General features: G+C 35.4%; 8 protein-coding genes, 19 non-coding genes and 2 pseudogenes across 29 annotated transcripts; 19 read left to right on the top strand and 10 right to left on the bottom strand.

Moving 5' to 3' along the window:
- Positions 1-365: 365 nt before the first annotated feature.
- Y45F10C.4 (UPF0375 protein Y45F10C.4) lies at positions 366-1,158 on the top strand. Its single transcript, NM_070239.6, has 3 exons — positions 366-541; positions 862-983; positions 1,028-1,158. Exons 1-3 carry the CDS (start codon positions 392-394, stop codon positions 1,128-1,130), a joined length of 375 nt encoding a protein of 124 aa, NP_502640.1. The 5' UTR covers positions 366-391; the 3' UTR covers positions 1,131-1,158.
- Positions 1,159-1,884: 726 nt separating this feature from the next.
- Positions 1,885-2,440, top strand: Y45F10C.2 (UPF0375 protein Y45F10C.2). Its single transcript, NM_070238.9, has 3 exons — positions 1,885-2,051; positions 2,103-2,224; positions 2,269-2,440. Exons 1-3 carry the CDS (start codon positions 1,902-1,904, stop codon positions 2,348-2,350), a joined length of 354 nt encoding a protein of 117 aa, NP_502639.1. The 5' UTR covers positions 1,885-1,901; the 3' UTR covers positions 2,351-2,440.
- Positions 2,441-3,142: 702 nt separating this feature from the next.
- Positions 3,143-3,163, top strand: 21ur-6726. Its single transcript, NR_057040.1, has one exon.
- Positions 3,164-3,897: 734 nt separating this feature from the next.
- Positions 3,898-3,918, bottom strand: 21ur-10169. Its single transcript, NR_057039.1, has one exon.
- A 67-nt stretch (positions 3,919-3,985) lies between these two features.
- 21ur-15613 lies at positions 3,986-4,006 on the top strand. The gene has a single exon (NR_057038.1).
- Positions 4,007-4,117: 111 nt separating this feature from the next.
- 21ur-6868 lies at positions 4,118-4,138 on the top strand. Its single transcript, NR_057037.1, has one exon.
- On the top strand, positions 4,121-4,141 carry 21ur-15394. Its single transcript, NR_057036.1, has one exon.
- Positions 4,142-5,006: 865 nt separating this feature from the next.
- Y45F10C.1 (SPK domain-containing protein) lies at positions 5,007-8,228 on the top strand. The gene is made up of 9 exons (NM_070237.2): positions 5,007-5,157; positions 5,201-5,314; positions 5,361-5,609; positions 5,658-5,771; positions 6,643-6,900; positions 6,944-7,057; positions 7,106-7,763; positions 7,813-8,025; positions 8,075-8,228. The coding sequence occupies exons 1-9, from the start codon at positions 5,009-5,011 to the stop codon at positions 8,141-8,143; spliced, it is 1,938 nt and encodes a 645-aa protein (NP_502638.1). The 5' UTR covers positions 5,007-5,008; the 3' UTR covers positions 8,144-8,228.
- A 476-nt stretch (positions 8,229-8,704) lies between these two features.
- Y45F10C.21 lies at positions 8,705-9,081 on the bottom strand (annotated as a pseudogene). The gene is made up of 2 exons: positions 8,907-9,081; positions 8,705-8,859 (listed from the first exon to the last, which is right to left on the bottom strand). Coding segments are annotated over exons 1-2 (330 nt in total).
- A 782-nt stretch (positions 9,082-9,863) lies between these two features.
- On the bottom strand, positions 9,864-12,233 carry Y45F10C.6 (uncharacterized protein). The gene is made up of 3 exons (NM_001028299.3): positions 12,114-12,233; positions 10,492-10,605; positions 9,864-10,278 (listed from the first exon to the last, which is right to left on the bottom strand). Exons 2-3 carry the CDS (start codon positions 10,599-10,601, stop codon positions 10,032-10,034), a joined length of 357 nt encoding a protein of 118 aa, NP_001023470.2. The 5' UTR covers positions 10,602-10,605; positions 12,114-12,233; the 3' UTR covers positions 9,864-10,031.
- Positions 11,621-12,133, top strand: C08F11.16 (annotated as a pseudogene). Its single transcript has 3 exons — positions 11,621-11,668; positions 11,794-11,976; positions 12,031-12,133. Coding segments are annotated over exons 1-3 (334 nt in total).
- Positions 12,234-13,044: 811 nt separating the features above from the next.
- On the top strand, positions 13,045-13,542 carry C08F11.12 (UPF0375 protein C08F11.12). The gene is made up of 3 exons (NM_070236.6): positions 13,045-13,210; positions 13,262-13,383; positions 13,428-13,542. The coding sequence occupies exons 1-3, from the start codon at positions 13,061-13,063 to the stop codon at positions 13,507-13,509; spliced, it is 354 nt and encodes a 117-aa protein (NP_502637.1). The 5' UTR covers positions 13,045-13,060; the 3' UTR covers positions 13,510-13,542.
- A 129-nt stretch (positions 13,543-13,671) lies between these two features.
- Positions 13,672-13,692, bottom strand: 21ur-12340. Its single transcript, NR_057035.1, has one exon.
- Positions 13,675-13,695, bottom strand: 21ur-9635. The gene has a single exon (NR_057034.1).
- Positions 13,696-14,217: 522 nt separating this feature from the next.
- On the top strand, positions 14,218-14,720 carry C08F11.17 (DUF19 domain-containing protein; the record flags this gene model as incomplete). Its single annotated transcript, NM_001083190.1, has 3 exons — positions 14,218-14,373; positions 14,454-14,581; positions 14,624-14,720. The coding sequence occupies 3 exons, from the start codon at positions 14,218-14,220 to the stop codon at positions 14,718-14,720; spliced, it is 381 nt and encodes a 126-aa protein (NP_001076659.1).
- Positions 14,721-14,844: 124 nt separating this feature from the next.
- 21ur-6738 lies at positions 14,845-14,865 on the top strand. The gene has a single exon (NR_057033.1).
- A 194-nt stretch (positions 14,866-15,059) lies between these two features.
- 21ur-15535 lies at positions 15,060-15,080 on the bottom strand. Its single transcript, NR_057032.1, has one exon.
- Positions 15,068-15,088, top strand: 21ur-8475. Its single transcript, NR_057031.1, has one exon.
- Positions 15,087-15,107, bottom strand: 21ur-7739. Its single transcript, NR_057030.1, has one exon.
- Positions 15,108-15,319: 212 nt separating this feature from the next.
- On the top strand, positions 15,320-15,340 carry 21ur-3188. The gene has a single exon (NR_057029.1).
- C08F11.10 (BAR domain-containing protein) lies at positions 15,330-16,517 on the top strand. The gene is made up of 3 exons (NM_070235.3): positions 15,330-15,414; positions 15,723-16,149; positions 16,198-16,517. The coding sequence occupies exons 1-3, from the start codon at positions 15,346-15,348 to the stop codon at positions 16,485-16,487; spliced, it is 786 nt and encodes a 261-aa protein (NP_502636.1). The 5' UTR covers positions 15,330-15,345; the 3' UTR covers positions 16,488-16,517.
- Positions 16,518-16,817: 300 nt separating this feature from the next.
- On the top strand, positions 16,818-16,838 carry 21ur-9064. Its single transcript, NR_057028.1, has one exon.
- A 265-nt stretch (positions 16,839-17,103) lies between these two features.
- ule-4 (UPF0375 protein ule-4) lies at positions 17,104-17,757 on the top strand. The gene is made up of 3 exons (NM_070234.7): positions 17,104-17,251; positions 17,479-17,600; positions 17,647-17,757. The coding sequence occupies exons 1-3, from the start codon at positions 17,120-17,122 to the stop codon at positions 17,726-17,728; spliced, it is 336 nt and encodes a 111-aa protein (NP_502635.1). The 5' UTR covers positions 17,104-17,119; the 3' UTR covers positions 17,729-17,757.
- A 25-nt stretch (positions 17,758-17,782) lies between these two features.
- 21ur-1600 lies at positions 17,783-17,803 on the bottom strand. The gene has a single exon (NR_057027.1).
- A 185-nt stretch (positions 17,804-17,988) lies between these two features.
- 21ur-3984 lies at positions 17,989-18,009 on the bottom strand. Its single transcript, NR_057026.1, has one exon.
- On the top strand, positions 18,004-18,024 carry 21ur-10017. The gene has a single exon (NR_057025.1).
- On the top strand, positions 18,005-18,025 carry 21ur-372. Its single transcript, NR_057024.1, has one exon.
- On the top strand, positions 18,006-18,026 carry 21ur-10126. Its single transcript, NR_057023.1, has one exon.
- A 443-nt stretch (positions 18,027-18,469) lies between these two features.
- Positions 18,470-18,490, bottom strand: 21ur-743. Its single transcript, NR_057022.1, has one exon.
- Between the last annotated feature and the right edge of the window lie 38 nt (positions 18,491-18,528).

The raw sequence follows: 18,528 nt of genomic DNA, 5'->3' as shown, positions 1-18,528 counted from the left end.
TCAGCATTTTCTACGGCTTGGGATGCATCTTCTAAGAATTATTGGAAACATTGGGATGCTGTTGAGCGGCATGTTTTACTCTTTTTACTCTAAATTCTTTCAATAAAATTTTGTTCAGGTTCAAAATGAAAGCGAGTGTGGAGTACAATATCACAAAAAAAAGAACTGTCAAAGAATAACTGAATTCAGAAAAAAATTCCGTTTTTGCAAATTCCCAAATTCAATTTAAAATTGTTCCGCTTTTTTTTCGATTAGTCATAAACTCTAGAATTGTTCCGCCGTTTCCCACAATATATTGTGAGAAAAATAAGAAAATGGAGTCTATTGTTGTTAAAAGTATAAAAGTGACAAGCTGAAATCACTTGATCATCAACCAAATCAATTGATAATCATGAATTTCCTTCCCTCAACTGTCCTTTTACTCTCATTCGTCGTGGCTATCATTTCTGGAAGTTTCAGTTCTATTAGCGAGGAATGGAAGGCAGTCTGCGAATGCAATTTGTCAAAGCTCAATAATCATGCGAAAACCGGAAATTGCAAGGTGGCTTCTAAAACCTTATAAAATGAAACTCTAAGAGCCTTTTATCATTCCTTAAAAACTAGGAATTTCATTCAAGTTTACAAATTGCTTCCTTTTTTGTTGAAAAACGATTGAAAATGGAAACTTGCACAGCGGTGTAGTGCTAAAATTGAAAAAAATTCCAATTTTTTGTACGCATATTTGCTTTTTTCAATATTACACGAGGAGGCAAACTCTTGTACATGGGCAGACTTTTGCATTATAACTTTGAAAATAAATGAAAAACTTGACATCTGCGTAATCCAAATTCTTGCTTTATTTTTGAATTATTCATTTACCAGACAACCGCCTTGTGGAAAGTCACAAGTGATACAAACTGCACTGCGTCAGAATACTTGAAGATTACTGTATTCCCAGCTAATGATGATCCTCTCAATAGAGTTGAACAATGTACAATGACACCGTACGTTCGTTTCAATAATTCTGACATTAAAGGAACACTTTCAGATGTGACCAAACCGAGAAGACTCCTGCTGACTGCAATGTAGCGTTTTCCGCTGCAAAACTTGCTGAAATTGCGAAAGAAGAAAAATCAAAAATGATCATTTGAAACAAATAAATCGTTTTGATAATTTCATTATGTTCTTCATTCAAAATTAAAGTAAGAAAGTGGAAACATTATGAAAACATCAAAAGAAACACAAAATAATAAGGCGATTTCTTGCAATTTTTCAAATAATCATACATTTTCCTTGAAAAAATCACATGTCAAGAGCTCATTGTGCAAATCTAGAAGTATATATTTTGCTAATCATCTGAAACTTTTTTGGAAGAAAAAACTTAAAATTTTGCGATAAATTCTGTGTAACCTAACGAACGTTATTTTCAAAAATTAGCAACTTGTTACTTTCATTGTTTTTTTTTGGAAATTTGAAATTTTCCCAAATGTCACAAATGTCACAAATGTCACATGAATTTTGTGTAAGCTAACATTTATCAAAAACTACCAACTTTTGACTTTCAAATTTTTTTTTTCGAAAATTTATAATTTTCTCAGATGATTTTAGCATCCAAGTTGTCAGTTTATTTCAAAACAATGTTCTCTCCAGATCTAAATCCAATAATGCCATAAGTAAAAACACGATGCTTTTAAGATTTCAATGAAACAGTCGTTTTAATGACAAAAAAACAGGGAGAAAAGAATGTTCAGAAGTGGTTGCATTTTCCAATTTTATTTTTTTAAACACAAACTTTAAAAATTCGTCATTCCTCTAGTTTTCATTTGTTCTATTTTTCGTTGCAAAATGCAGAAATTTGTTTCTTTTGTTGTTAAAATTATAAAAGTATCAACCTGAATTCATTTCTGAATCAACTTGTTATCATGAATTCCTTCGTCTCAACTGTCCTTCTCCTCTCTGTTACAATTGCTTTGGTGTCTGGATATCCATCCCAACTCCAAACAACTTGTGTCACAAAAGCTAAAAGTTGCACCATGTTCTTTTTAAATGGAGTATATTGCACCGAGTGCACGGTAAATTTTCGTATATTTCTTGGAAAAGTCTGAAAAAAACTTTAATTTTAGTATTCTGGAACTCTTGAACTGAAAATTGGCTCAACATGTACTTTTTCCATTTACGAGAAAAAAGTGGCGAGCCAGCCAAATGAAAATTCACAAAATGAAGTAGCTCAATGCAAACAGTCATCGTAAGTGGTTTCCGAAGTTTTCAGAGAAATTAAATAAATTCCAGATGCTACTCAAATCAATATGTACCAGTTGACTGTGCGGCTGCTTTTGGAAATGAATATATCACTTACATTGAAAATCAGTAGAACTTGAGATTAATGAAATATATATTTTTGTTGGACTTCTGATCTGTGAGCTTTCAACGTTTTCAAACTGATAATAAAAGAAAGAAAAGCATTTTGGAGTTTCCAGTGAATATTTGCAGCAAAATCTAGTTTATTTCTTGCCAAAAATAATATAATAGAACAAATACAATCTTGACAATGAACACGACATTTTTCGGTTTGTTGCAAAATTTAAATAAACTCATACTCAAAATATTTTACTGTTTCAATATTGTTTCATTACGTTTTATTCGATCTGTTCTTTCAATTATTTTCCAAAACTTTTGTTTCTATAAATAGAAAAGAATTAGACTGCAAATTCGAACACAAATAGTTTTGCAATTAACCTTGTTTTCAAATTGTCGACATCTTCCTAGCTGTTTGCAAAAATATTTCATATGGATCAGCTCATAATGTACTTGTCTTCTATTGCGTAATTAATCCTCTACACAATTCCAATGTGACGCCTCCTGTTTGTTGATTGAAAAAAAAACTGTCATTTCTTCTTTACTTTCAGTGAGATATTTTGTCAAATCTTCGGCAGTACCAATTTCCGTCAGCAGCAAGTTTCGGATTCAAAGATTCGGTGAACACATTATCATTGTATTGCAGTTTTCGAAATATTACATCGTAGAGCCGGTTCGGCTTCGAATATTTAAACATCGCAATTCCAATAAAATAATTAGTTTACTGAATTTTGATCATCGCATGTATACCTATAGAAGTTGCTGTTTCATCTACCATATAAGAATACTACTACTGATGTTGATGCGTTTCTCTTTCCGGTTCTAGAGCTTTCTGAAGTTGCTCAATTTTCGCTACATCTATTTTCTCCTAGAATAGTGTTCTTCCTCCATCATTTAAACACTCAAACTGCAATTTTCAGAGATAATCCTTTTCTCATGTTGGCAATCACCTAGAAATCTGCCAAGTTGGGATGCAGTGGCACCACAGGACCCAAGTCACAACACCGAGTTCCAGTTTAATCTTGCAGAGTTCAATTTGTTGTCCTAAAATTAAAAATAAATGTATTTTTTCAAGTCCTATGTTTTTTCTTGTAATTAAAATCAATATTAGAAAATTGCAATATAAAACACTTCAATTACCAAAAAAAAAGTTTTTGAAAAAAGTTGTAGATATTGCAGAAAATAGTTTTCACACAATTTTGGGTGTTCAGTTTTCATGCTCTAACAAAAAATCAATGAAATTTTCAAAAGAACACAAAGACGTTATACTTTCTACAGCTTTTAACTCTGTCCGTATGTGATATAAGAGAAGTTGCCAACTTAAAAGTTGTTAGCAATATAATGAGCAACAAGTTTATTGTTGACTTTTTTGTAGAGGTATAAACGTCATAAGTTGACCACAATGTACTAGTTATATCTAGAAATAAAAAATCTCAAGAATGCCCATAACATCGGAAATTTTGCATTTTTTTACAATTACTAAACAGTTCTTTATAATCAGTCCACAAAAAAAATGTCCAAAAAAGTTCATAAGGGTTATGATCTCAAAAATCGTCACCAAGTCATCAGAAGAATATTAGAGTAATATTTTTTTATTAAATAGACAATTTCATAATGTTTACTTGAAACCTACAAAAATTCTTCCCAATGCCGTCTTTGAACGCGATGTCCCCTTTCTCGATGCCTCCTGGGAACATGTGTCGCAAAATTAGAACATACCAATCTTTAAAATATTTTACTGTTTCACAATACTTTGAAATAGTTGAATATATACAAACGTCATTGCTACACTGATGCAAACAAGTTACAAATTCCTGAAACTCGTTTGTCATCTGCTCATTCATACGTGCAGATGATTGGTGTGCTGCTCAAAACTTTCCCTGTCCGGATTCTTTTTGGCAAGCAATTTTTCTAGCCGTTCGATTTGTTCTTTCAATTTTTTCTTTTCTTCACCCCACACCATTAATTGTTGTTCAAATACACGCAAATTTTGAAGTTCATATATATTTTGTTTATGCATCCCCTCCAAGGATACAATTTGAGTCTTCAATTTTAAGCATGTTGGATTCGGAAACAGAAGTGCACCTGGACCGAAAATCTCATAACCATCGTCTATCGAAATCATCTTCCTGATATTTTTAAACATAAAATTCAATTCACTATCCTCGTTACTCAGAAATGGTGAGGTGTTTGAGGGGAAATACGATGTAACGAGAGTTTCTATAACGTTGTCCATGATAAACTGCTCCATGGTGCATTGGAGGAGAAAAGTAAATGGTCCGATGTCCGTCGGATCCCTCTATACACTCATAAAAAGTGTTCCAGGCCATCGTTTGACAAAATCGTTCAGGCTTGAAGTGTTTCTTAGAAGTTCATCATTAATAAAGTTTTCCAGACTTTATCAAGTTTTCATTGCTGGTATACAACTGATTAAAGAACGCATGCAAATATAACTTTATTACATATAGAAAACAATAGAAGGTATGCTGAAAACTTGATTTCTAAAAATTTAGGTAAAAGTTGAAAACGTTTTAATTAATTTAAAAATTTTTTTTTTTTTTTTTATTTTTAATTTAAAAAAATAAAAAATATATTTACATATAATTTTCCCGTCGCACGGCGAGCACGTGGAAGAGGTTTCCTCAACTTACTAAATATTTTTATTTCAAACTAAATGGAGTTCATATTCAATGATGACTTGAAGCGACAAATGGATTTTCTTATTGATTCAACAGAACATGCTACGGAGCGAATCAAGTTATGCCCTCTTCTTAAAAAGTTCAGTGAGCGCTTTGGGCTCAACTATTCGACCTATCTTTCCCGGTAGGAGTTGTTAGTCTGGATATTTTTAAAACTCATGTTTTAGATTCCATCAAAAACTTTGTCCACAAATAAGTAACATGGATACATACAGTGTCGAGAGCCGGATTCGACTACTTTTTGCTTTATCTGGTAAAGTTTCGGATGAATTCCTTGCAAGGTGGGATTGTAATGACATTTTCAGTGTGAGAACAAATAATTTACAGAATGCAATCCTTGGGAAACGTCGAGCTCTATGAAAACAGACGAATTGAGAAATTCGTTTCAAACGATGAAAGTCTTATCCTTGAAGATAATCAATATGGCCAACTAAATGATGAGAAATGCAAGAAATTCATGGAATTCCTGATGCAGCACACAAAAGACTTCGTGAAACCAATGTCGGCCACACAAGTTTTCGAAGAATTCAAGAAACGTGAAAATTCTAGTACACATTCATCTATGTACTTTGAGAGGTGAGCAGAGTATTATTATTATTTGTCGTTTCTTAATTATCGGTTCAGATTCCGCAATGAGCTTGCCCCGATGATTCATTTGTGGAACGCATATAGTGTAGGAGCTCGTGTGAGACTGATGTTCGTTCTAAGTCAATCAGTAGAGAATGAGTTTCTTACAAGGTGAGAACAAAATCAGGAAATGCAAAAAATGAAGATTTATCAGCTTTTCCAAGTGAATATTTTTGTCCAAAAGAAGAACATAGTCATGTTATTTATGTTTTCTTCACACGGACAATTACATCAGTTTTACAACTAAAAACGAGCCGCGACGCGACACGCAACGCGCCGTAAATCTACCCCAGATACGGCCAAGCCAAAATGGCCTAGTTTAGCTAACTCTTCCATTTCAATTTATGAGGGAAGCCAGAATTCCGTGATAATATTCATATTCGAAAAATGCTAAAGAGAAATTGGCGATAATAATTTTTAAAACTGCTCGAATTTACGATTTGCCACCAAATACACTCAAAATAAGAAAACTGCGTGTCGTGTACTGCAGAAAACCTCATATTTAGGCCCCGCCTTTTTCTCGTTCACTCACGGAGAAAAGGCAAAAATTTGGGGACCAACCAATATCAGGCCGCCGACATCCTACGGGTTCCGCGCGCCGCTATGTTCAACTCGCAGCGGGCGGAGACAGCTCGCCACACCCACTGCGAGTTAAACATAGCGGCGCGCGGAGCCCGTAGGATGTCCGCGGCCTGATATTGGTTGGTGCCCAAAATTTTGCCTTTTCTCCGTGAGTGAACGAGAAAAAGGCGGGGCCTAAGTATGAGGTTTTCTGCAGTACACGCCACGCAGTTTTTTATTTTGAGTGTAATAATATACTAAACGAGACCCAAAAAAAAATGGGCAGAACGTTCTCGTTTGACCGTAGAGCGCGATCGCGTTATGATTTCAAAATACTCATCTTTCTGTGTCGCTATAATATCACATTAAAGAGAGCATTTATGTGGAATAACGTTACTACCATAAAAATACAATTTTTCAGAATCGAACAGCTTGGTATCGTTCAGCTCGACGACAAAAAGCGAATCTGGAAATTCACATCATTTGATGAACAGCTTAAATTGCAAGGAAGACATGGTCGTTGCTCAGTAGATATAGAAAGCCCCGAGTTTGTCCGATTTGTCCAATTTCTTGTGAACAAGACTGAAAAGTCCAACGAACCAATTGATCAGCGGAGGGTGTTCGGAGAGTTTCGTGCTCTCGAGCATGGTGTACTTGATGTTACCACCTATAGGGGCAGGTGAAAAGAATTTTCTTGATTGTCTTCGAGGTTTTTGATTTAGATTCCATGGAGTTGTGGCCCGGAATATGATTCTTTTGGACAACTTATCAATCGATTTGCGCATCCGTATGATGTTTGCGTTGAGTGGGAAGATGGAGGCGAATTTTCTTTCCGAGTAAGCATAATTTCGAGTTAAACCTCATTGGCTGGAATTGAATTTCAGAGTTGAAAAACAGGGAATTGTTCGATTGGATGATCAAAATCGAATCATTGAGTATGTCGCAAACGATGGAAAAATGAAACTCAAAGGTCAACATGAAGGAAGAAAAAGAGCATGGAAGACTCGAGCGACTGGAGCGAACTCAGGCAACACAGGATCCAGTGGAAACTACAGTAAAAGGAGCAGGCGAGACGGAGAAGGTTGTTCAAGTCGTCAGGAGACTCCTCATATGGATACTGCCGGATCCTTCGATGATTCCTTCAATTTCGAAGAATTCACTCGGATGCGCTTATCGTACAACGATGTGCTGAAGAGTTTTGCGACTGTTATCGATAGAGCTCCGAAGGTTAAGATTTCTGATGACACAAAAGGGAATGTTGACAAGCACAAGGCTCAACAAATTATTGATTTGCTCAAGACTTTTACAACTGTTGTCGAAAGTGCGCCGAAATTAGAGATCGTTGATGAGTCCGAAGTACAGTGTGATGCAGTCAACAATAACAAGGCACAAGAAGCTGATGTGGAAGGATCTGAATATCCGAAGATCTCGATGCTCAATGTACTTGACAAGTTGGACAATATGCTCATTTCTCTTGAATCGGAACTTTTAAATGAGTTGCTAAATGAGATTGAACAACTTCGCGTTGGACCGGCGGATAAGGTAGTTGAGGAATATCAACTTTTCAGTTTAATTCTATCTTTTTCTTCAGATGATTCCGTTGAAACTATTCATCAATGCCATGGAGTCGATGTTGCAGAATATCACTGGAAAGTTCCAAACGAAAGATGCAGATGGGAGTACACCAGCAAAAGATTTTTTGAAAACTTTGACGCATTTTCTAAAGTGGATGAAGGTTCCGTTGCTTGCCAGTTTTCTGAAAAAAGTCGAGGAAGAAATTGAGAAACTCGGAGACATTGAACAAGTAATCTTGATAAAACATGTTGCTCAATAAAATCCAAATCTTATTCCAGAATGTCATGATCGGTGATGTTAACCAACAAGTTCGAGATTTACTGGTGTTCCTCGTGGTGTCATCCTGATTCGATGTAAATATTTAACTCTGATTTCTTATTTTATTTTTTAAGGATCTATTTGCATGTTTGAATGAATGAAAATTAACTGGAATTAATTATAGGCAGGCTTGAAGTATACTTATGCGTCGGCATGAGGATGTAGGTATCCTGGTACGTGATATATTGTATGCAGAAAAGAAATTAGGTAGGCGTAAAGTAGGCACGTAGGCAGACACGTTGGCTGGCAGTAAATAGGCACGAATGTAATGTGTAACCGCCATGCAGGTTTATAATCCAACATGAGGCAGGCAGGTAAGTAGGTAGGTATGTAGGTTGCAGTAAAGTAGGCAGACATGAGCGAGTTGCATATGACGTCATGCAGTAAGAATGTAGGAAGGCACGTAGGTAGGCATCTAGTAGACGAAGGCACACACATGAGCCAGACATGTAAGTATGAAGCAAGTATGAGGAAGGATGTAGGCAGGCAGACACGCGGTAGGCGAAAAATAGACAACCCTGTACAGAACCGCATAAAATTATTTATTCTGCTCAGTGAGCACAGTTATCAAGTAGTTCTCCGAATTCTTATCACAAAAGCCAAAGCCCAAATAACTTCCAAAAAAGGAGAATTGCACCGACTGCGATGAAATCCAACCAAAAATGCTCCACTTTAAAATCCTGGTCACTAATGAATTTTAGGCCATTTGAACATTCAAATTGTGTAATGACAGGTTTATCGCAGCCTGCAATGTTCCATTTATTCAAATTTCTGAAAAAGTTCTTAGCCGACCTTTAATATCTCCATGATCCTTGAAGAATGCAATCATAATGGCTTCAAACGCATAATGGTACCATGACACGTAGGTCAACGAAAGATAGTACACTGGGACCGCATCGACAGTTATCAGGAATCCACCAAAAACCATAACAGGCACAGAAATCAGTGGAGCAACCATAAGGGACATAGTGATGTCCCCACAGATGGACACGACGGCGTGAGCTGGAAAATGGGAGAGTTGAGGGATGTAGGCAGGTAGGTAGGTAGGTAGGTAGGTAGGTAGGTAGGTAGGGTAGGCTAGTATGTGGGTAGGTAGGTAGGCAGTCATTTAAGCAAAATGCAGGCGTATAGGCGGGCATGGAATTGATGCGGAGACAGTCAGACAAAACTTAGGTATCAGGTAGGCACGTAGGAAGGCAGACACAAGATAGGCACGGGTACAGGCATGTAATAGGCATCAGGTAGACTGCCTGCCTATTTATTGCTGGATTTCTTGTAGAAATGTTTTTTTTGCAAAACAAAAGGACGGTCAGGCATGAAGCAGGCATGTAGGTATCATACAAGAATGAGGTAGGCACAAAGGCAGGCAGACACAAAATAGGCACAGGTACAGGCGTGTAATAGGCAGCAGGTAGACTGTCTGCCTATTTATTGCTGATTTCCTTGGAAAACTGTTTTTTTTTTGCAAAACAAAAGGACGGTCAGGTATGAAGCAGGCGTGTAGGTATCATACAAGAATGAGGTAGGCACGTAGGTAGGCAGACACAAGACACGAATACAAGCATGTGATGGGCATCAGGTATGCGCTTAGTAGGTAGGCAAGTAGGTAAGTAAGCATAATAGACGCCCATGAAGACTGCCTATTTGTTGCTGATGCAGCAGTCTTGTAGGCATTTTTGCGGAGCGGGAGCTCCCGAAAACGGCCCAAAATAAACACCCTGAAAACCCAAAGAAATAACAGAACAGGTATGTGCTAAGTCATCATTTATCTCCGTGTTGCTGATTAGTCAATCAGCAACACAAATCACACAAAGGCCAATTAACAAGGGGACGGGATAAATCAATCAACCAAACTCAAACAACAATTAATCAGAACTCCAAAGCGACTAGCGGGCCCTATGGGGCCCGCTAGTAGAGCTAAATAACAGGTCCAGCGTAGATGATCGGTTGCAGAGTCGCTCCACCGCGGCGAGTTCTTAATTCTTCCCGGTCTGGTGGTGTGTCGAGCGTCACTTGATGAAAATCTTCCTCCTCCTCGTTTGGTGACTGGATAAATGGCACAATGATTGCAAATACAAATTGGGTGAGATTTGGCGTTTCGTGACGATTCACCGACGTCAATCTCAACTCGACGCGGCCCCTGGATTCGACAATCGAGACTTTCCTGAAATAATTAATTCATTCAAGAAAATGCTATGTATTACCGGTCCAGAGTGTAGACAGTTGAACACACATAGACTTTTGTCGATTTACAAGAGGAACGCTTCAAATATCGACACAATTCGGCACTTTCCGCTCCCCGTCCCTTGGGGCCCAGGATGTGTGTGTGTCTCTTCAACTGTCTTCACTCTCTGGAATGGTAATATTGAAAACTTACAAATTGATCCCATTTTTAGTTGTTTGCGTGTCGCCTTGATTCCGGTCAATACCATCCAGAGAACAAATAATGGTTCCGTTTTTAACAATCTGAGCTCGAGCATAAGTCATCGGACTGAAATTTGCCAAAAGTTAATAAAAATGCACCGGGTTTTCGCGGATTGATGGTAAAAATAATATGTTTTATTAAAAGTTCGATATTTTATCACAAAAGATTGGAGGATACTCGTAAATTAGAAATCTTAAGTCAAAAATTGATAATTTTTGCTACTTTTTGCAAGAAAAAAGCGAAATCGCATCTTCCTTCTCGAATGTTTTATGTAGAAGGATAGTAATCGCGCTCTATCGCTCGCTTCCCTCTTGGGAAGAGACACAGACATTAACATATTGAGAGGGAAGACAAATAATTTTTTGAAAAGAGTGTTTTTTACGAGAGACGCAAAGAATACCATACGTCATCGTTGACTCCTCAGGTAGAAAGTTTTCTATGTAAAGGCGCACAAATTATCTCAAGATGATGCAACTTCGACACTAAAATGCGCAAAAAACGTATCATCTGAATATTTACAAACATTATTGTAGAACAACTAATAGAAACTCGCAAATTCACAAATAAATTAATCCTATTATTGCGAAATCGCTTGTAAATGTGCTATCAAAACGGTCTAGGAATGAGGTGGCCTAGAATTTTCGGCGCCATGGGATCAATTATTGATTAATTTTTCCAAAAATTTAGAGTTTCCTAGATGAGAAAGATGTTCATGCTCTATTTTAAGAGTTTTCGATTGTTGAGATAATTTTTAACTGAGAAATGAGCGAAAATATCCTCATTTTCATTGCTTATCGCACAATTGTTGGATCAAATTACAGTGCATTTGTTTTATTCTTTCGCGCATATCACACAGAAACCGTTAACCGCGCGGCAGGACCATTCCGCATATATGCATCTACCTTGAATATCGTAGAACTGGACAAAAATGCAATGTAAGCTTTGTCTATGTTTTTTTTTTCTGAAGTTCTGAAGGAAACTGTTCACTTTTAAAGCTTTAAAGATTCAGATTCTTACTTTAACAAAAGAAATTGGTAAAATTCAATGAAAAATTTCAGATTAAAACGACCAAAAGCGATGAATCAACATCATTTGCCGATTCCACCGATTAATGCGACGGAAAATGGAAGTGAGTACTTTTATACTTTTTCTAAAAAGAGGTTTTGAAGAAGAACTATTTTCATAACAGGCTGAAAATAATTGATAGAAAATCATGATATTGGTTTCAAAATTGAATTAATAATTATTTTTCAGTGTTCCAACGATTGCAATATCAACGAAAAACCGGTAGATTTTGTGACGTGGAAAGAACAGCTCACAATAAATAGCAAATCTCCACAAGTTTTCCAGTTATTCCTCAATTATATGTACAGTGGAACAGTGATTATCGATCGAACAAGTGTTTCGGGACTTATGAGATTCGCTAATAATTTCCTGGTAATATTATTGATTTTTTATCAGTTATTCTTACTATAATTCGGTTTTTTACAGATAGTAAAGCTGAATATTGGATCTATATCTAGACGCGGCGAATTGCTTATCAATACGATCGTTAGCTCAGAGATATAATCTACCGTTGAACAATGTACAATGACGCCGTACGTTCGTTTCGATAAGTATTGACTTTTATGGAACACTTTCAGATGTGACAAAACCGAGAAGACTCCTGCTGACTGCAATGTAGCGTTCTCCGCTGCAAAACTTGCTGAAATTGCAAAAAAAGAGAAAAAAGAAATGATCATTTGAAACAAATAAATCGTTTTGATAATTTCATTATGTTCTTCATTCAAAATTAAAGTAAGAAAGTGGAAACATTATGAAAACATCAAAAGAAACACAAAATAATAAGGCGATTTCTTGCAATTTTTCAAATAATCATACATTTTCCTTGAAAAAAAAATTGCATGTCAAGAGCTCATTGTGCAAATCTAGAAGTATATATTTTGCTAATCATCTGAAACTTTTTTGGAAGAAAAAACTTAAAATTTTGCGATAAATTCTGTGTAACCTAACGAACGTTATTTTCAAAAATTAGCAACTTGTAACTTTCATTGTTTTTTTTTTGGAAATTTGAAATTTTCCCAAATGTCACAAATGTCACAAATGTCACATGAATTTTGTGTAAGCTAACATTTATCAAAAATTACCAACTTTTGACTTTGAAAATTTTTTTTTCGAAAATTTATAATTTTCTCAGATGATTTTAGCATCCAAGTTGTCAGTTTATTTCAAAACAATGTTCTCTCCAGATCTAAATCCAATAATGCCATAAGTAAAAACACGATGCTTTTAAGATTTCAATGAAACAGTCGTTTTAATGACAAAAAAACAGGGAGAAAAGAATGTTCAGAAGTGGTTGCATTTTCCAATTTTATTTTTTTAAACACAAACTTTAAAAATTCGTCATTCCTCTAGTTTTCATTTGTTCTATTTTTCGTTGCAAAATGCAGAAATTTGTTTCTTTTGTTGTTAAAATTATAAAAGTATCAACCTGAATTCATTTCTGAATCAACTTGTTATCATGAATTCCTTCGTCTCAACTGTCCTTCTCCTCTCTGTTACAATTGCTTTGGTGTCTGGATATCCATCCCAACTCCAAACAACTTGTGTCACAAAAGCTAAAAGTTGCACCATGTTCTTTTTAAATGGAGTATATTGCACCGAGTGCACGGTAAATTTTCGTATATTTCTTGGAAAAGTCTGAAAAAAACTTTAATTTTAGTATTCTGGAACTCTTGAACTGAAAATTGGCTCAACATGTACTTTTTCCATTTACGAGAAAAAAGTGGCGAGCCAGCCAAATGAAAATTCACAAAATGAAGTAGCTCAATGCAAACAGTCATCGTAAGTGGTTTCCGAAGTTTTCAGAGAAATTAAATAAATTCCAGATGCTACTCAAATCAATTTGTACCAGTTGACTGTGCGGCTGCTTTTGGAAATGAATATATCACTTACATTGAAAATCAGTAGACCTTGTGATTAATGAAGTATATATCTTGTTGTGTTTCTGATCTGTGAGCTTCCAAAATTTTCAAACTGATAAGAAAAAAGAAAGTAAGCCTTTGAAGCTTTCAGATAAAATCTGGAGCAAAATCTAGACTAACAGAATATTTGTCTATGTACCTCAAAATATCCGCAATTCATTTTATGGGAGCAGTTTTAATAGCGAAATTAAACCCAAGTTATAGACAAAGTGAAACCGATTTCCAGATTTTATTCAAGACTTATACTTTTCTTAAAATTGTAAAATTGTAAGCTTCTCTTCTCGATCTCTCGATCTTCTCGCTGATACCGCAAAAACAACGCAATTCAAAAATGCTCTGAGGGCGCAGTATGATAAAGTATGGAGACAAAAAACAATTTTTCCTAAATTCACAATAAAACAAACGAATTTTTTTGATATTATTCTTTTTTTGTACACTGTAAAACATTCATCCCAACTTGATGATAAATACCTCTAAAATATGAAAACTTTGCGATTAAAAACAGATTTAAAAAAGTACATTAGATGAAATACAAAAGTTCATAATAACTTTGTTTTCCAAAAGTTTAATCTTTATTCGAACTAGTAAAATGTCTGCAAACCATTTAACAACAAAACGTGACAAAACACAAAAATGTTGAAATCTGAAAGAGTATAAAAATGAAATTAAACACTATACCAATTCACAGCTAACCATGTTTGGCTTAGCTTTTACTTGCCTAACAGTATTGGTTACTGTAGCTGCTGCTGGTGGATGTTCAGCACCTTCCAATATTGTTTCCGAAACATTTTCCTCTGCAAAACAATGTTTTTTGGATTACAGCAACGACGCTTACCTTTATGGATGTGGGGTAAGAAATTATATAACAAAGTATAATTTTTTTCTGTTTCAAAACCAATTCTTAGAAGATACCTAGTTTATCTATTCAAGGTAACCGCCTCGTGGGTTTTCTCAACAACCTCCGAATGTTTCGTATCAGAATATTATAAAAATAAATATAACTACGTTGGTGCAGTGTCTGCAAAATACAATGGAAGTACGATATGCACAAAAACACCGTAATTTTAATTATTTAATTGAGTTTAAACATTGAATTTTAGATGTGGAGCAGTCATAAAAGTTCAGTCAAATTGTTCACAAGCATTTTATGACAGGATCAATAAAATTCCAAGTGATGATTATGAGAATGAATGCTGATACTTTAATGTGACATGACATTTTTTGGTTTCTTGTAAAATTAAAATATTGAGTTCTTAAATCTTTAAAATATATTACTGTTTCATTATACTTTGAAGTTTGACTCAGGTTGATTCTTCAGTAATCTCATTGCGATTTCTTTCTTTATTTGTAATTAGCAAAGGTAGGAAACCTGTAGGTCGCTATGTTCCAAGTAATAGAAATGTCATTGAGAAGAATTAGTGCAGATAGAAGAAGTCAACTTGACTAGATTACAAAGTCTCTGGTTCAATGATGTCTTGCGATTCTGAAGAAGAACAAACTGTTTTAGACAGTTTTGAAGTTACGACGTTTATGAAGTTCTTAAATCAAAAGATTTTAACAAAAATTTCTCCCTAAACACTTAAATCAAAACAATCCATGAAAACTGCCGAATTTATTAACTACGTGAAACCGATTTTATAATTTAATCTTAAAAGTAAATACGCAAATCCCGTGAGAAAAAAGTTAAATAAAATTTCATTTTATGAACATTTGACCGTTTTCACGCGAATTTTAGACCCTCTCCTCCTATTTTCTTGTTTTGGCGACGTGTCCATAATCAATCGATTTTGAATCATTCCTACGTTCAACAACAACAATAAGAATGACGAAAGAAAATACGAAAAGCATCGCAGACGATGGACCATATTCAGGATCATTTTATGGATTAGCTGTGAGTTTAAAGAGCTGGGACAATACAAGGGTAGCATAAGTATTGTTTTAAGCATGATTTAGGCAGGTATGCTCACGGCAAGAAAAACAGGCGTAGGCACTTAACTGGCATAGACATGTAGGCATGAGGCGGGATGATTGGGGTCCTCATGCCTACATGTCTTGTGTCCATTCTTGCTTACCTACTTGGATGCCTACCTACATACCTACAGGACATTCCTGCCAATCTACCTATCTGCCTACCTAACCTACCTTGGCGGCATCCTTTGGAATTTTTTAAAATCAGTTTTGAAATGACTTCTTTTTCAGGAGGATAATGCAAATCATGGAATCTTCTCGTCAATTCTCAAACGCAAAAAGCGACAACAAGATAAGCTCTCGGAAGATGTGAAGAAAAGATGTGGCCGTGTGGAGTCTTACAAGTCGTGCTGTGACCGTCTTCATCAAGCTCTCATGTACATGCTCGTCGAAAATGCGGTCACTTCAAAGCAGCTGGTCACCGGAGCAAGAACGGAGCCACACTATCGCTATGCCGGACAGTACTTGAAGACTTATGAAATCATTGCAAATCAGGGAAGAGATAAGACAAAGTACGAAAGTTTGGAGCCAGCTATTAAAGCGCTCCTTACACTGGATTCGGAGCATGAGAAGAAGGTTCGGAAGCAATTGGAGAATCTCAAGCCACTTACCAAGTTCATTGGAGAGGACTACTGGGAGTATGTCAGATTGAAGAAAGGTACTTGATTCAAGTTCTCAAATTCTTTGAAATAACCAATATTTTCAGTCTATGCGGAATCTGTGGATGGATACGACGAGGCCGTTGTTCTGCAGAACAAGGGAAAAACTGAAGATGCTGAGACAGCGGCAACAAATGCTCAGACTTGGATGAATGATTGCCGTACCAAATTGATGGATTTCATCACCGTCTCGATCTCCCAGCAAAAGGCAAAGCATGCTGATTGTGTGCTCAAGTTCCGCGACGAATCCGTCTCTTACCATAAGATCATGGCTGATTCGATCACGACTCCCGAGCCGGCAGAGGGCAAGAGTGTGGTTAAAACTCTGAAGCAGTGAGGAAATTGAACTGAATAAATTTTTGAATTGAATGTTTACTTTTCGACCCCGCGCTTTTTTTGTTGATAATCCTTGTAATCTTATAACGTGCTATATATTATCAGCACTCTTCAAACCAGTGAAAAGTATCAGTATTTGGTTAATCGACGTTGAGAGATGGCTGTGCACCGACGAGATCGCACATTTTCAGTTTGCCAATAAACTCGCATTCTTCAGAAATATCTCAGATACAGCTAATAATCTAAACATAACAAATCTGTAATTTCTAAATTAAAACATTTTCACTGTTTCATCTTAATAATAATATCGCCGCAAAGTAGCCGAATACAGTAACAAATACATCACTGTATAAAATACTATTGCAACCAGCACATCCATTACAGAAACTAACTTATAAAAATATAAAGCCTAAAACAGATTTTACTTTAATTTCTCCAATTTTTAGGCTGGCCTATACAACTTGTGCGCACTGTACTTATTTCTGTGACAACAAAACCAAAACCGTTAACAATACACCAAATTCGTCATAACTCATAGGTATTGTTCCCATTTTAACACAAAAAAGCAAGCTATTGTTGAAAAAAGTATAAAAGTTGCGAACTGAAATCACTCAACCACCGACTGTTTCAACTATGAATTCTCGTCTCGTTCTTCTTCTGGCAGTTTCCGTAGCTCTTGTCTCTGCAATTGCAGTTGGCAATCGTTCCTCTCATTTGAAAAAATCGAAAGAATGTTCTAGTGATGGCCATACTGAGAGATGCGAGGTAAGAGTTATTTCGAATCACGAGTTATTCTTATTATTCAATACATTTATTTCAACGTGAAAATAAGATAAAAATACTAGGAAAAAAAATTATATTGAATAGTGTGGGAATAATCAAGTAAAAACTCAAGAAACACTTTTCATATTGACAGAATGTTTATATTCTAACGACTTGAAACAGTAAAAATTTTCAGAAAAGCTAGAAACTTACCAAAAAAAAAATTTCAGTACACTGGAGATCTTACAGTCAAAACTGATTCAACTTGCAATCATTCTACATACATCATGACAAAAGTAACTCCACCAAATGAAAGTCCATCAAACGGAGTGGCTCATTGCAGAACAGCTCCGTAAGTATCAATATTTTTATGGTGGAAATAATTGAATGAATTTCAGATGCAACTCAGAAGACTATGCAGATGTTGACTGTTTGGTCGCATTTGGAGCAGATAATATTGCCGCAATTGAAAAACAATAACTTTTTATCAATGAAGCTTTTATATTTTCAATAATTCGTATCTTAATTGTTGCAGGAAAAACTTGTATTGTATTACTGAAGTTTAACATTTCAAAAACAGTTTTTTGGAAGAACAAGAAACAGCAAGAATTTTCTCATCATTTTTTCAACAAATTTTTAAACCAAAGGGCAGGAAGTTATGTATATCAGAAGCTTGAATGTCGAAATCAAATTTTAATTTTTTAAATTATCCTGTTCCATGTTGTTGAGAAAATCGAGTCAAACTGTGATAGAAATTTCCACTGATGCTTATGTTAATATGTTGCTTGTAAATTCTATTGTTGAAACGGTAAAAGTTTTTAAATCTCAATTTAATATAATATTCTCGTGATTTTTGGCTTAACAATCTCTTTTTCGTTGTATTTTAAATTAATTATAAAACTTTGTTTGTCAGGTGCAACTAATAACATTTCATTTCAGAAACATCAAGTTTTCAGATGTATGTATTACACTGAAATATTACGACTTTTTTTATTATTAGCCTAGTTAAAAAATTTTCCATTAGTTTATCAATCATGTGTCAAGAACAGGTGAAATTTAGAAAAACTTATACCTTTTTAATTAAGGAGAACATGAAAGATGCGCAGAAATTGACTTTATACTCCGTTTGAAATCTGGAAATGTTGGAATGACAGTGAAGATTGTCAACATCACGATTATTAGTAAAATGTCAAATCGACATTTCTGGATAAATTTCAACGCAATTTGAACAAAGTCTATCGAACATTTCTCAATTCTGCTTTACTCTTTTATATACCCGT

Source organism: Caenorhabditis elegans, chromosome IV, assembly GCF_000002985.6.
Source record: "Caenorhabditis elegans chromosome IV".
NCBI lineage: Eukaryota > Metazoa > Nematoda > Chromadorea > Rhabditida > Rhabditidae > Caenorhabditis > Caenorhabditis elegans.
This window is presented reverse-complemented; position numbering and strand designations above follow the sequence as displayed.

Bases quoted from the DNA above. Each gene is read 5' to 3' on its own strand.
- Y45F10C.4 (NM_070239.6), top strand. From the start codon at position 392: ATGAATTTCCTTCCCTCAACTGTCCTTTTACTCTCATTCGTCGTGGCT. The intron at 542-861 runs GTGGCTTCTAAA...TTCATTTACCAG, and splicing joins CGAAAACCGGAAATTGCAAG to ACAACCGCCTTGTGGAAAGT. The intron at 984-1,027 runs GTACGTTCGTTT...GAACACTTTCAG, and splicing joins GAACAATGTACAATGACACC to ATGTGACCAAACCGAGAAGA.
- Y45F10C.2 (NM_070238.9), top strand. From the start codon at position 1,902: ATGAATTCCTTCGTCTCAACTGTCCTTCTCCTCTCTGTTACAATTGCT. The intron at 2,052-2,102 runs GTAAATTTTCGT...CTTTAATTTTAG, and splicing joins TATATTGCACCGAGTGCACG to TATTCTGGAACTCTTGAACT. The intron at 2,225-2,268 runs GTAAGTGGTTTC...AATAAATTCCAG, and splicing joins GCTCAATGCAAACAGTCATC to ATGCTACTCAAATCAATATG.
- Y45F10C.1 (NM_070237.2), top strand. From the start codon at position 5,009: ATGGAGTTCATATTCAATGATGACTTGAAGCGACAAATGGATTTTCTT. The intron at 5,158-5,200 runs GTAGGAGTTGTT...CTCATGTTTTAG, and splicing joins TATTCGACCTATCTTTCCCG to ATTCCATCAAAAACTTTGTC. The intron at 5,315-5,360 runs GTGGGATTGTAA...AATAATTTACAG, and splicing joins TCGGATGAATTCCTTGCAAG to AATGCAATCCTTGGGAAACG.
- Y45F10C.6 (NM_001028299.3), bottom strand. From the start codon at position 10,601: ATGACTTATGCTCGAGCTCAGATTGTTAAAAACGGAACCATTATTTGT. The intron at 10,279-10,491 runs GTAAGTTTTCAA...TAATTATTTCAG, and splicing joins ACTAAAAATGGGATCAATTT to GAAAGTCTCGATTGTCGAAT.
- C08F11.12 (NM_070236.6), top strand. From the start codon at position 13,061: ATGAATTCCTTCGTCTCAACTGTCCTTCTCCTCTCTGTTACAATTGCT. The intron at 13,211-13,261 runs GTAAATTTTCGT...CTTTAATTTTAG, and splicing joins TATATTGCACCGAGTGCACG to TATTCTGGAACTCTTGAACT. The intron at 13,384-13,427 runs GTAAGTGGTTTC...AATAAATTCCAG, and splicing joins GCTCAATGCAAACAGTCATC to ATGCTACTCAAATCAATTTG.
- C08F11.10 (NM_070235.3), top strand. From the start codon at position 15,346: ATGACGAAAGAAAATACGAAAAGCATCGCAGACGATGGACCATATTCA. The intron at 15,415-15,722 runs GTGAGTTTAAAG...CTTCTTTTTCAG, and splicing joins GATCATTTTATGGATTAGCT to GAGGATAATGCAAATCATGG. The intron at 16,150-16,197 runs GTACTTGATTCA...CAATATTTTCAG, and splicing joins GTATGTCAGATTGAAGAAAG to TCTATGCGGAATCTGTGGAT.
- ule-4 (NM_070234.7), top strand. From the start codon at position 17,120: ATGAATTCTCGTCTCGTTCTTCTTCTGGCAGTTTCCGTAGCTCTTGTC. The intron at 17,252-17,478 runs GTAAGAGTTATT...AAAAAATTTCAG, and splicing joins GCCATACTGAGAGATGCGAG to TACACTGGAGATCTTACAGT. The intron at 17,601-17,646 runs GTAAGTATCAAT...AATGAATTTCAG, and splicing joins GCTCATTGCAGAACAGCTCC to ATGCAACTCAGAAGACTATG.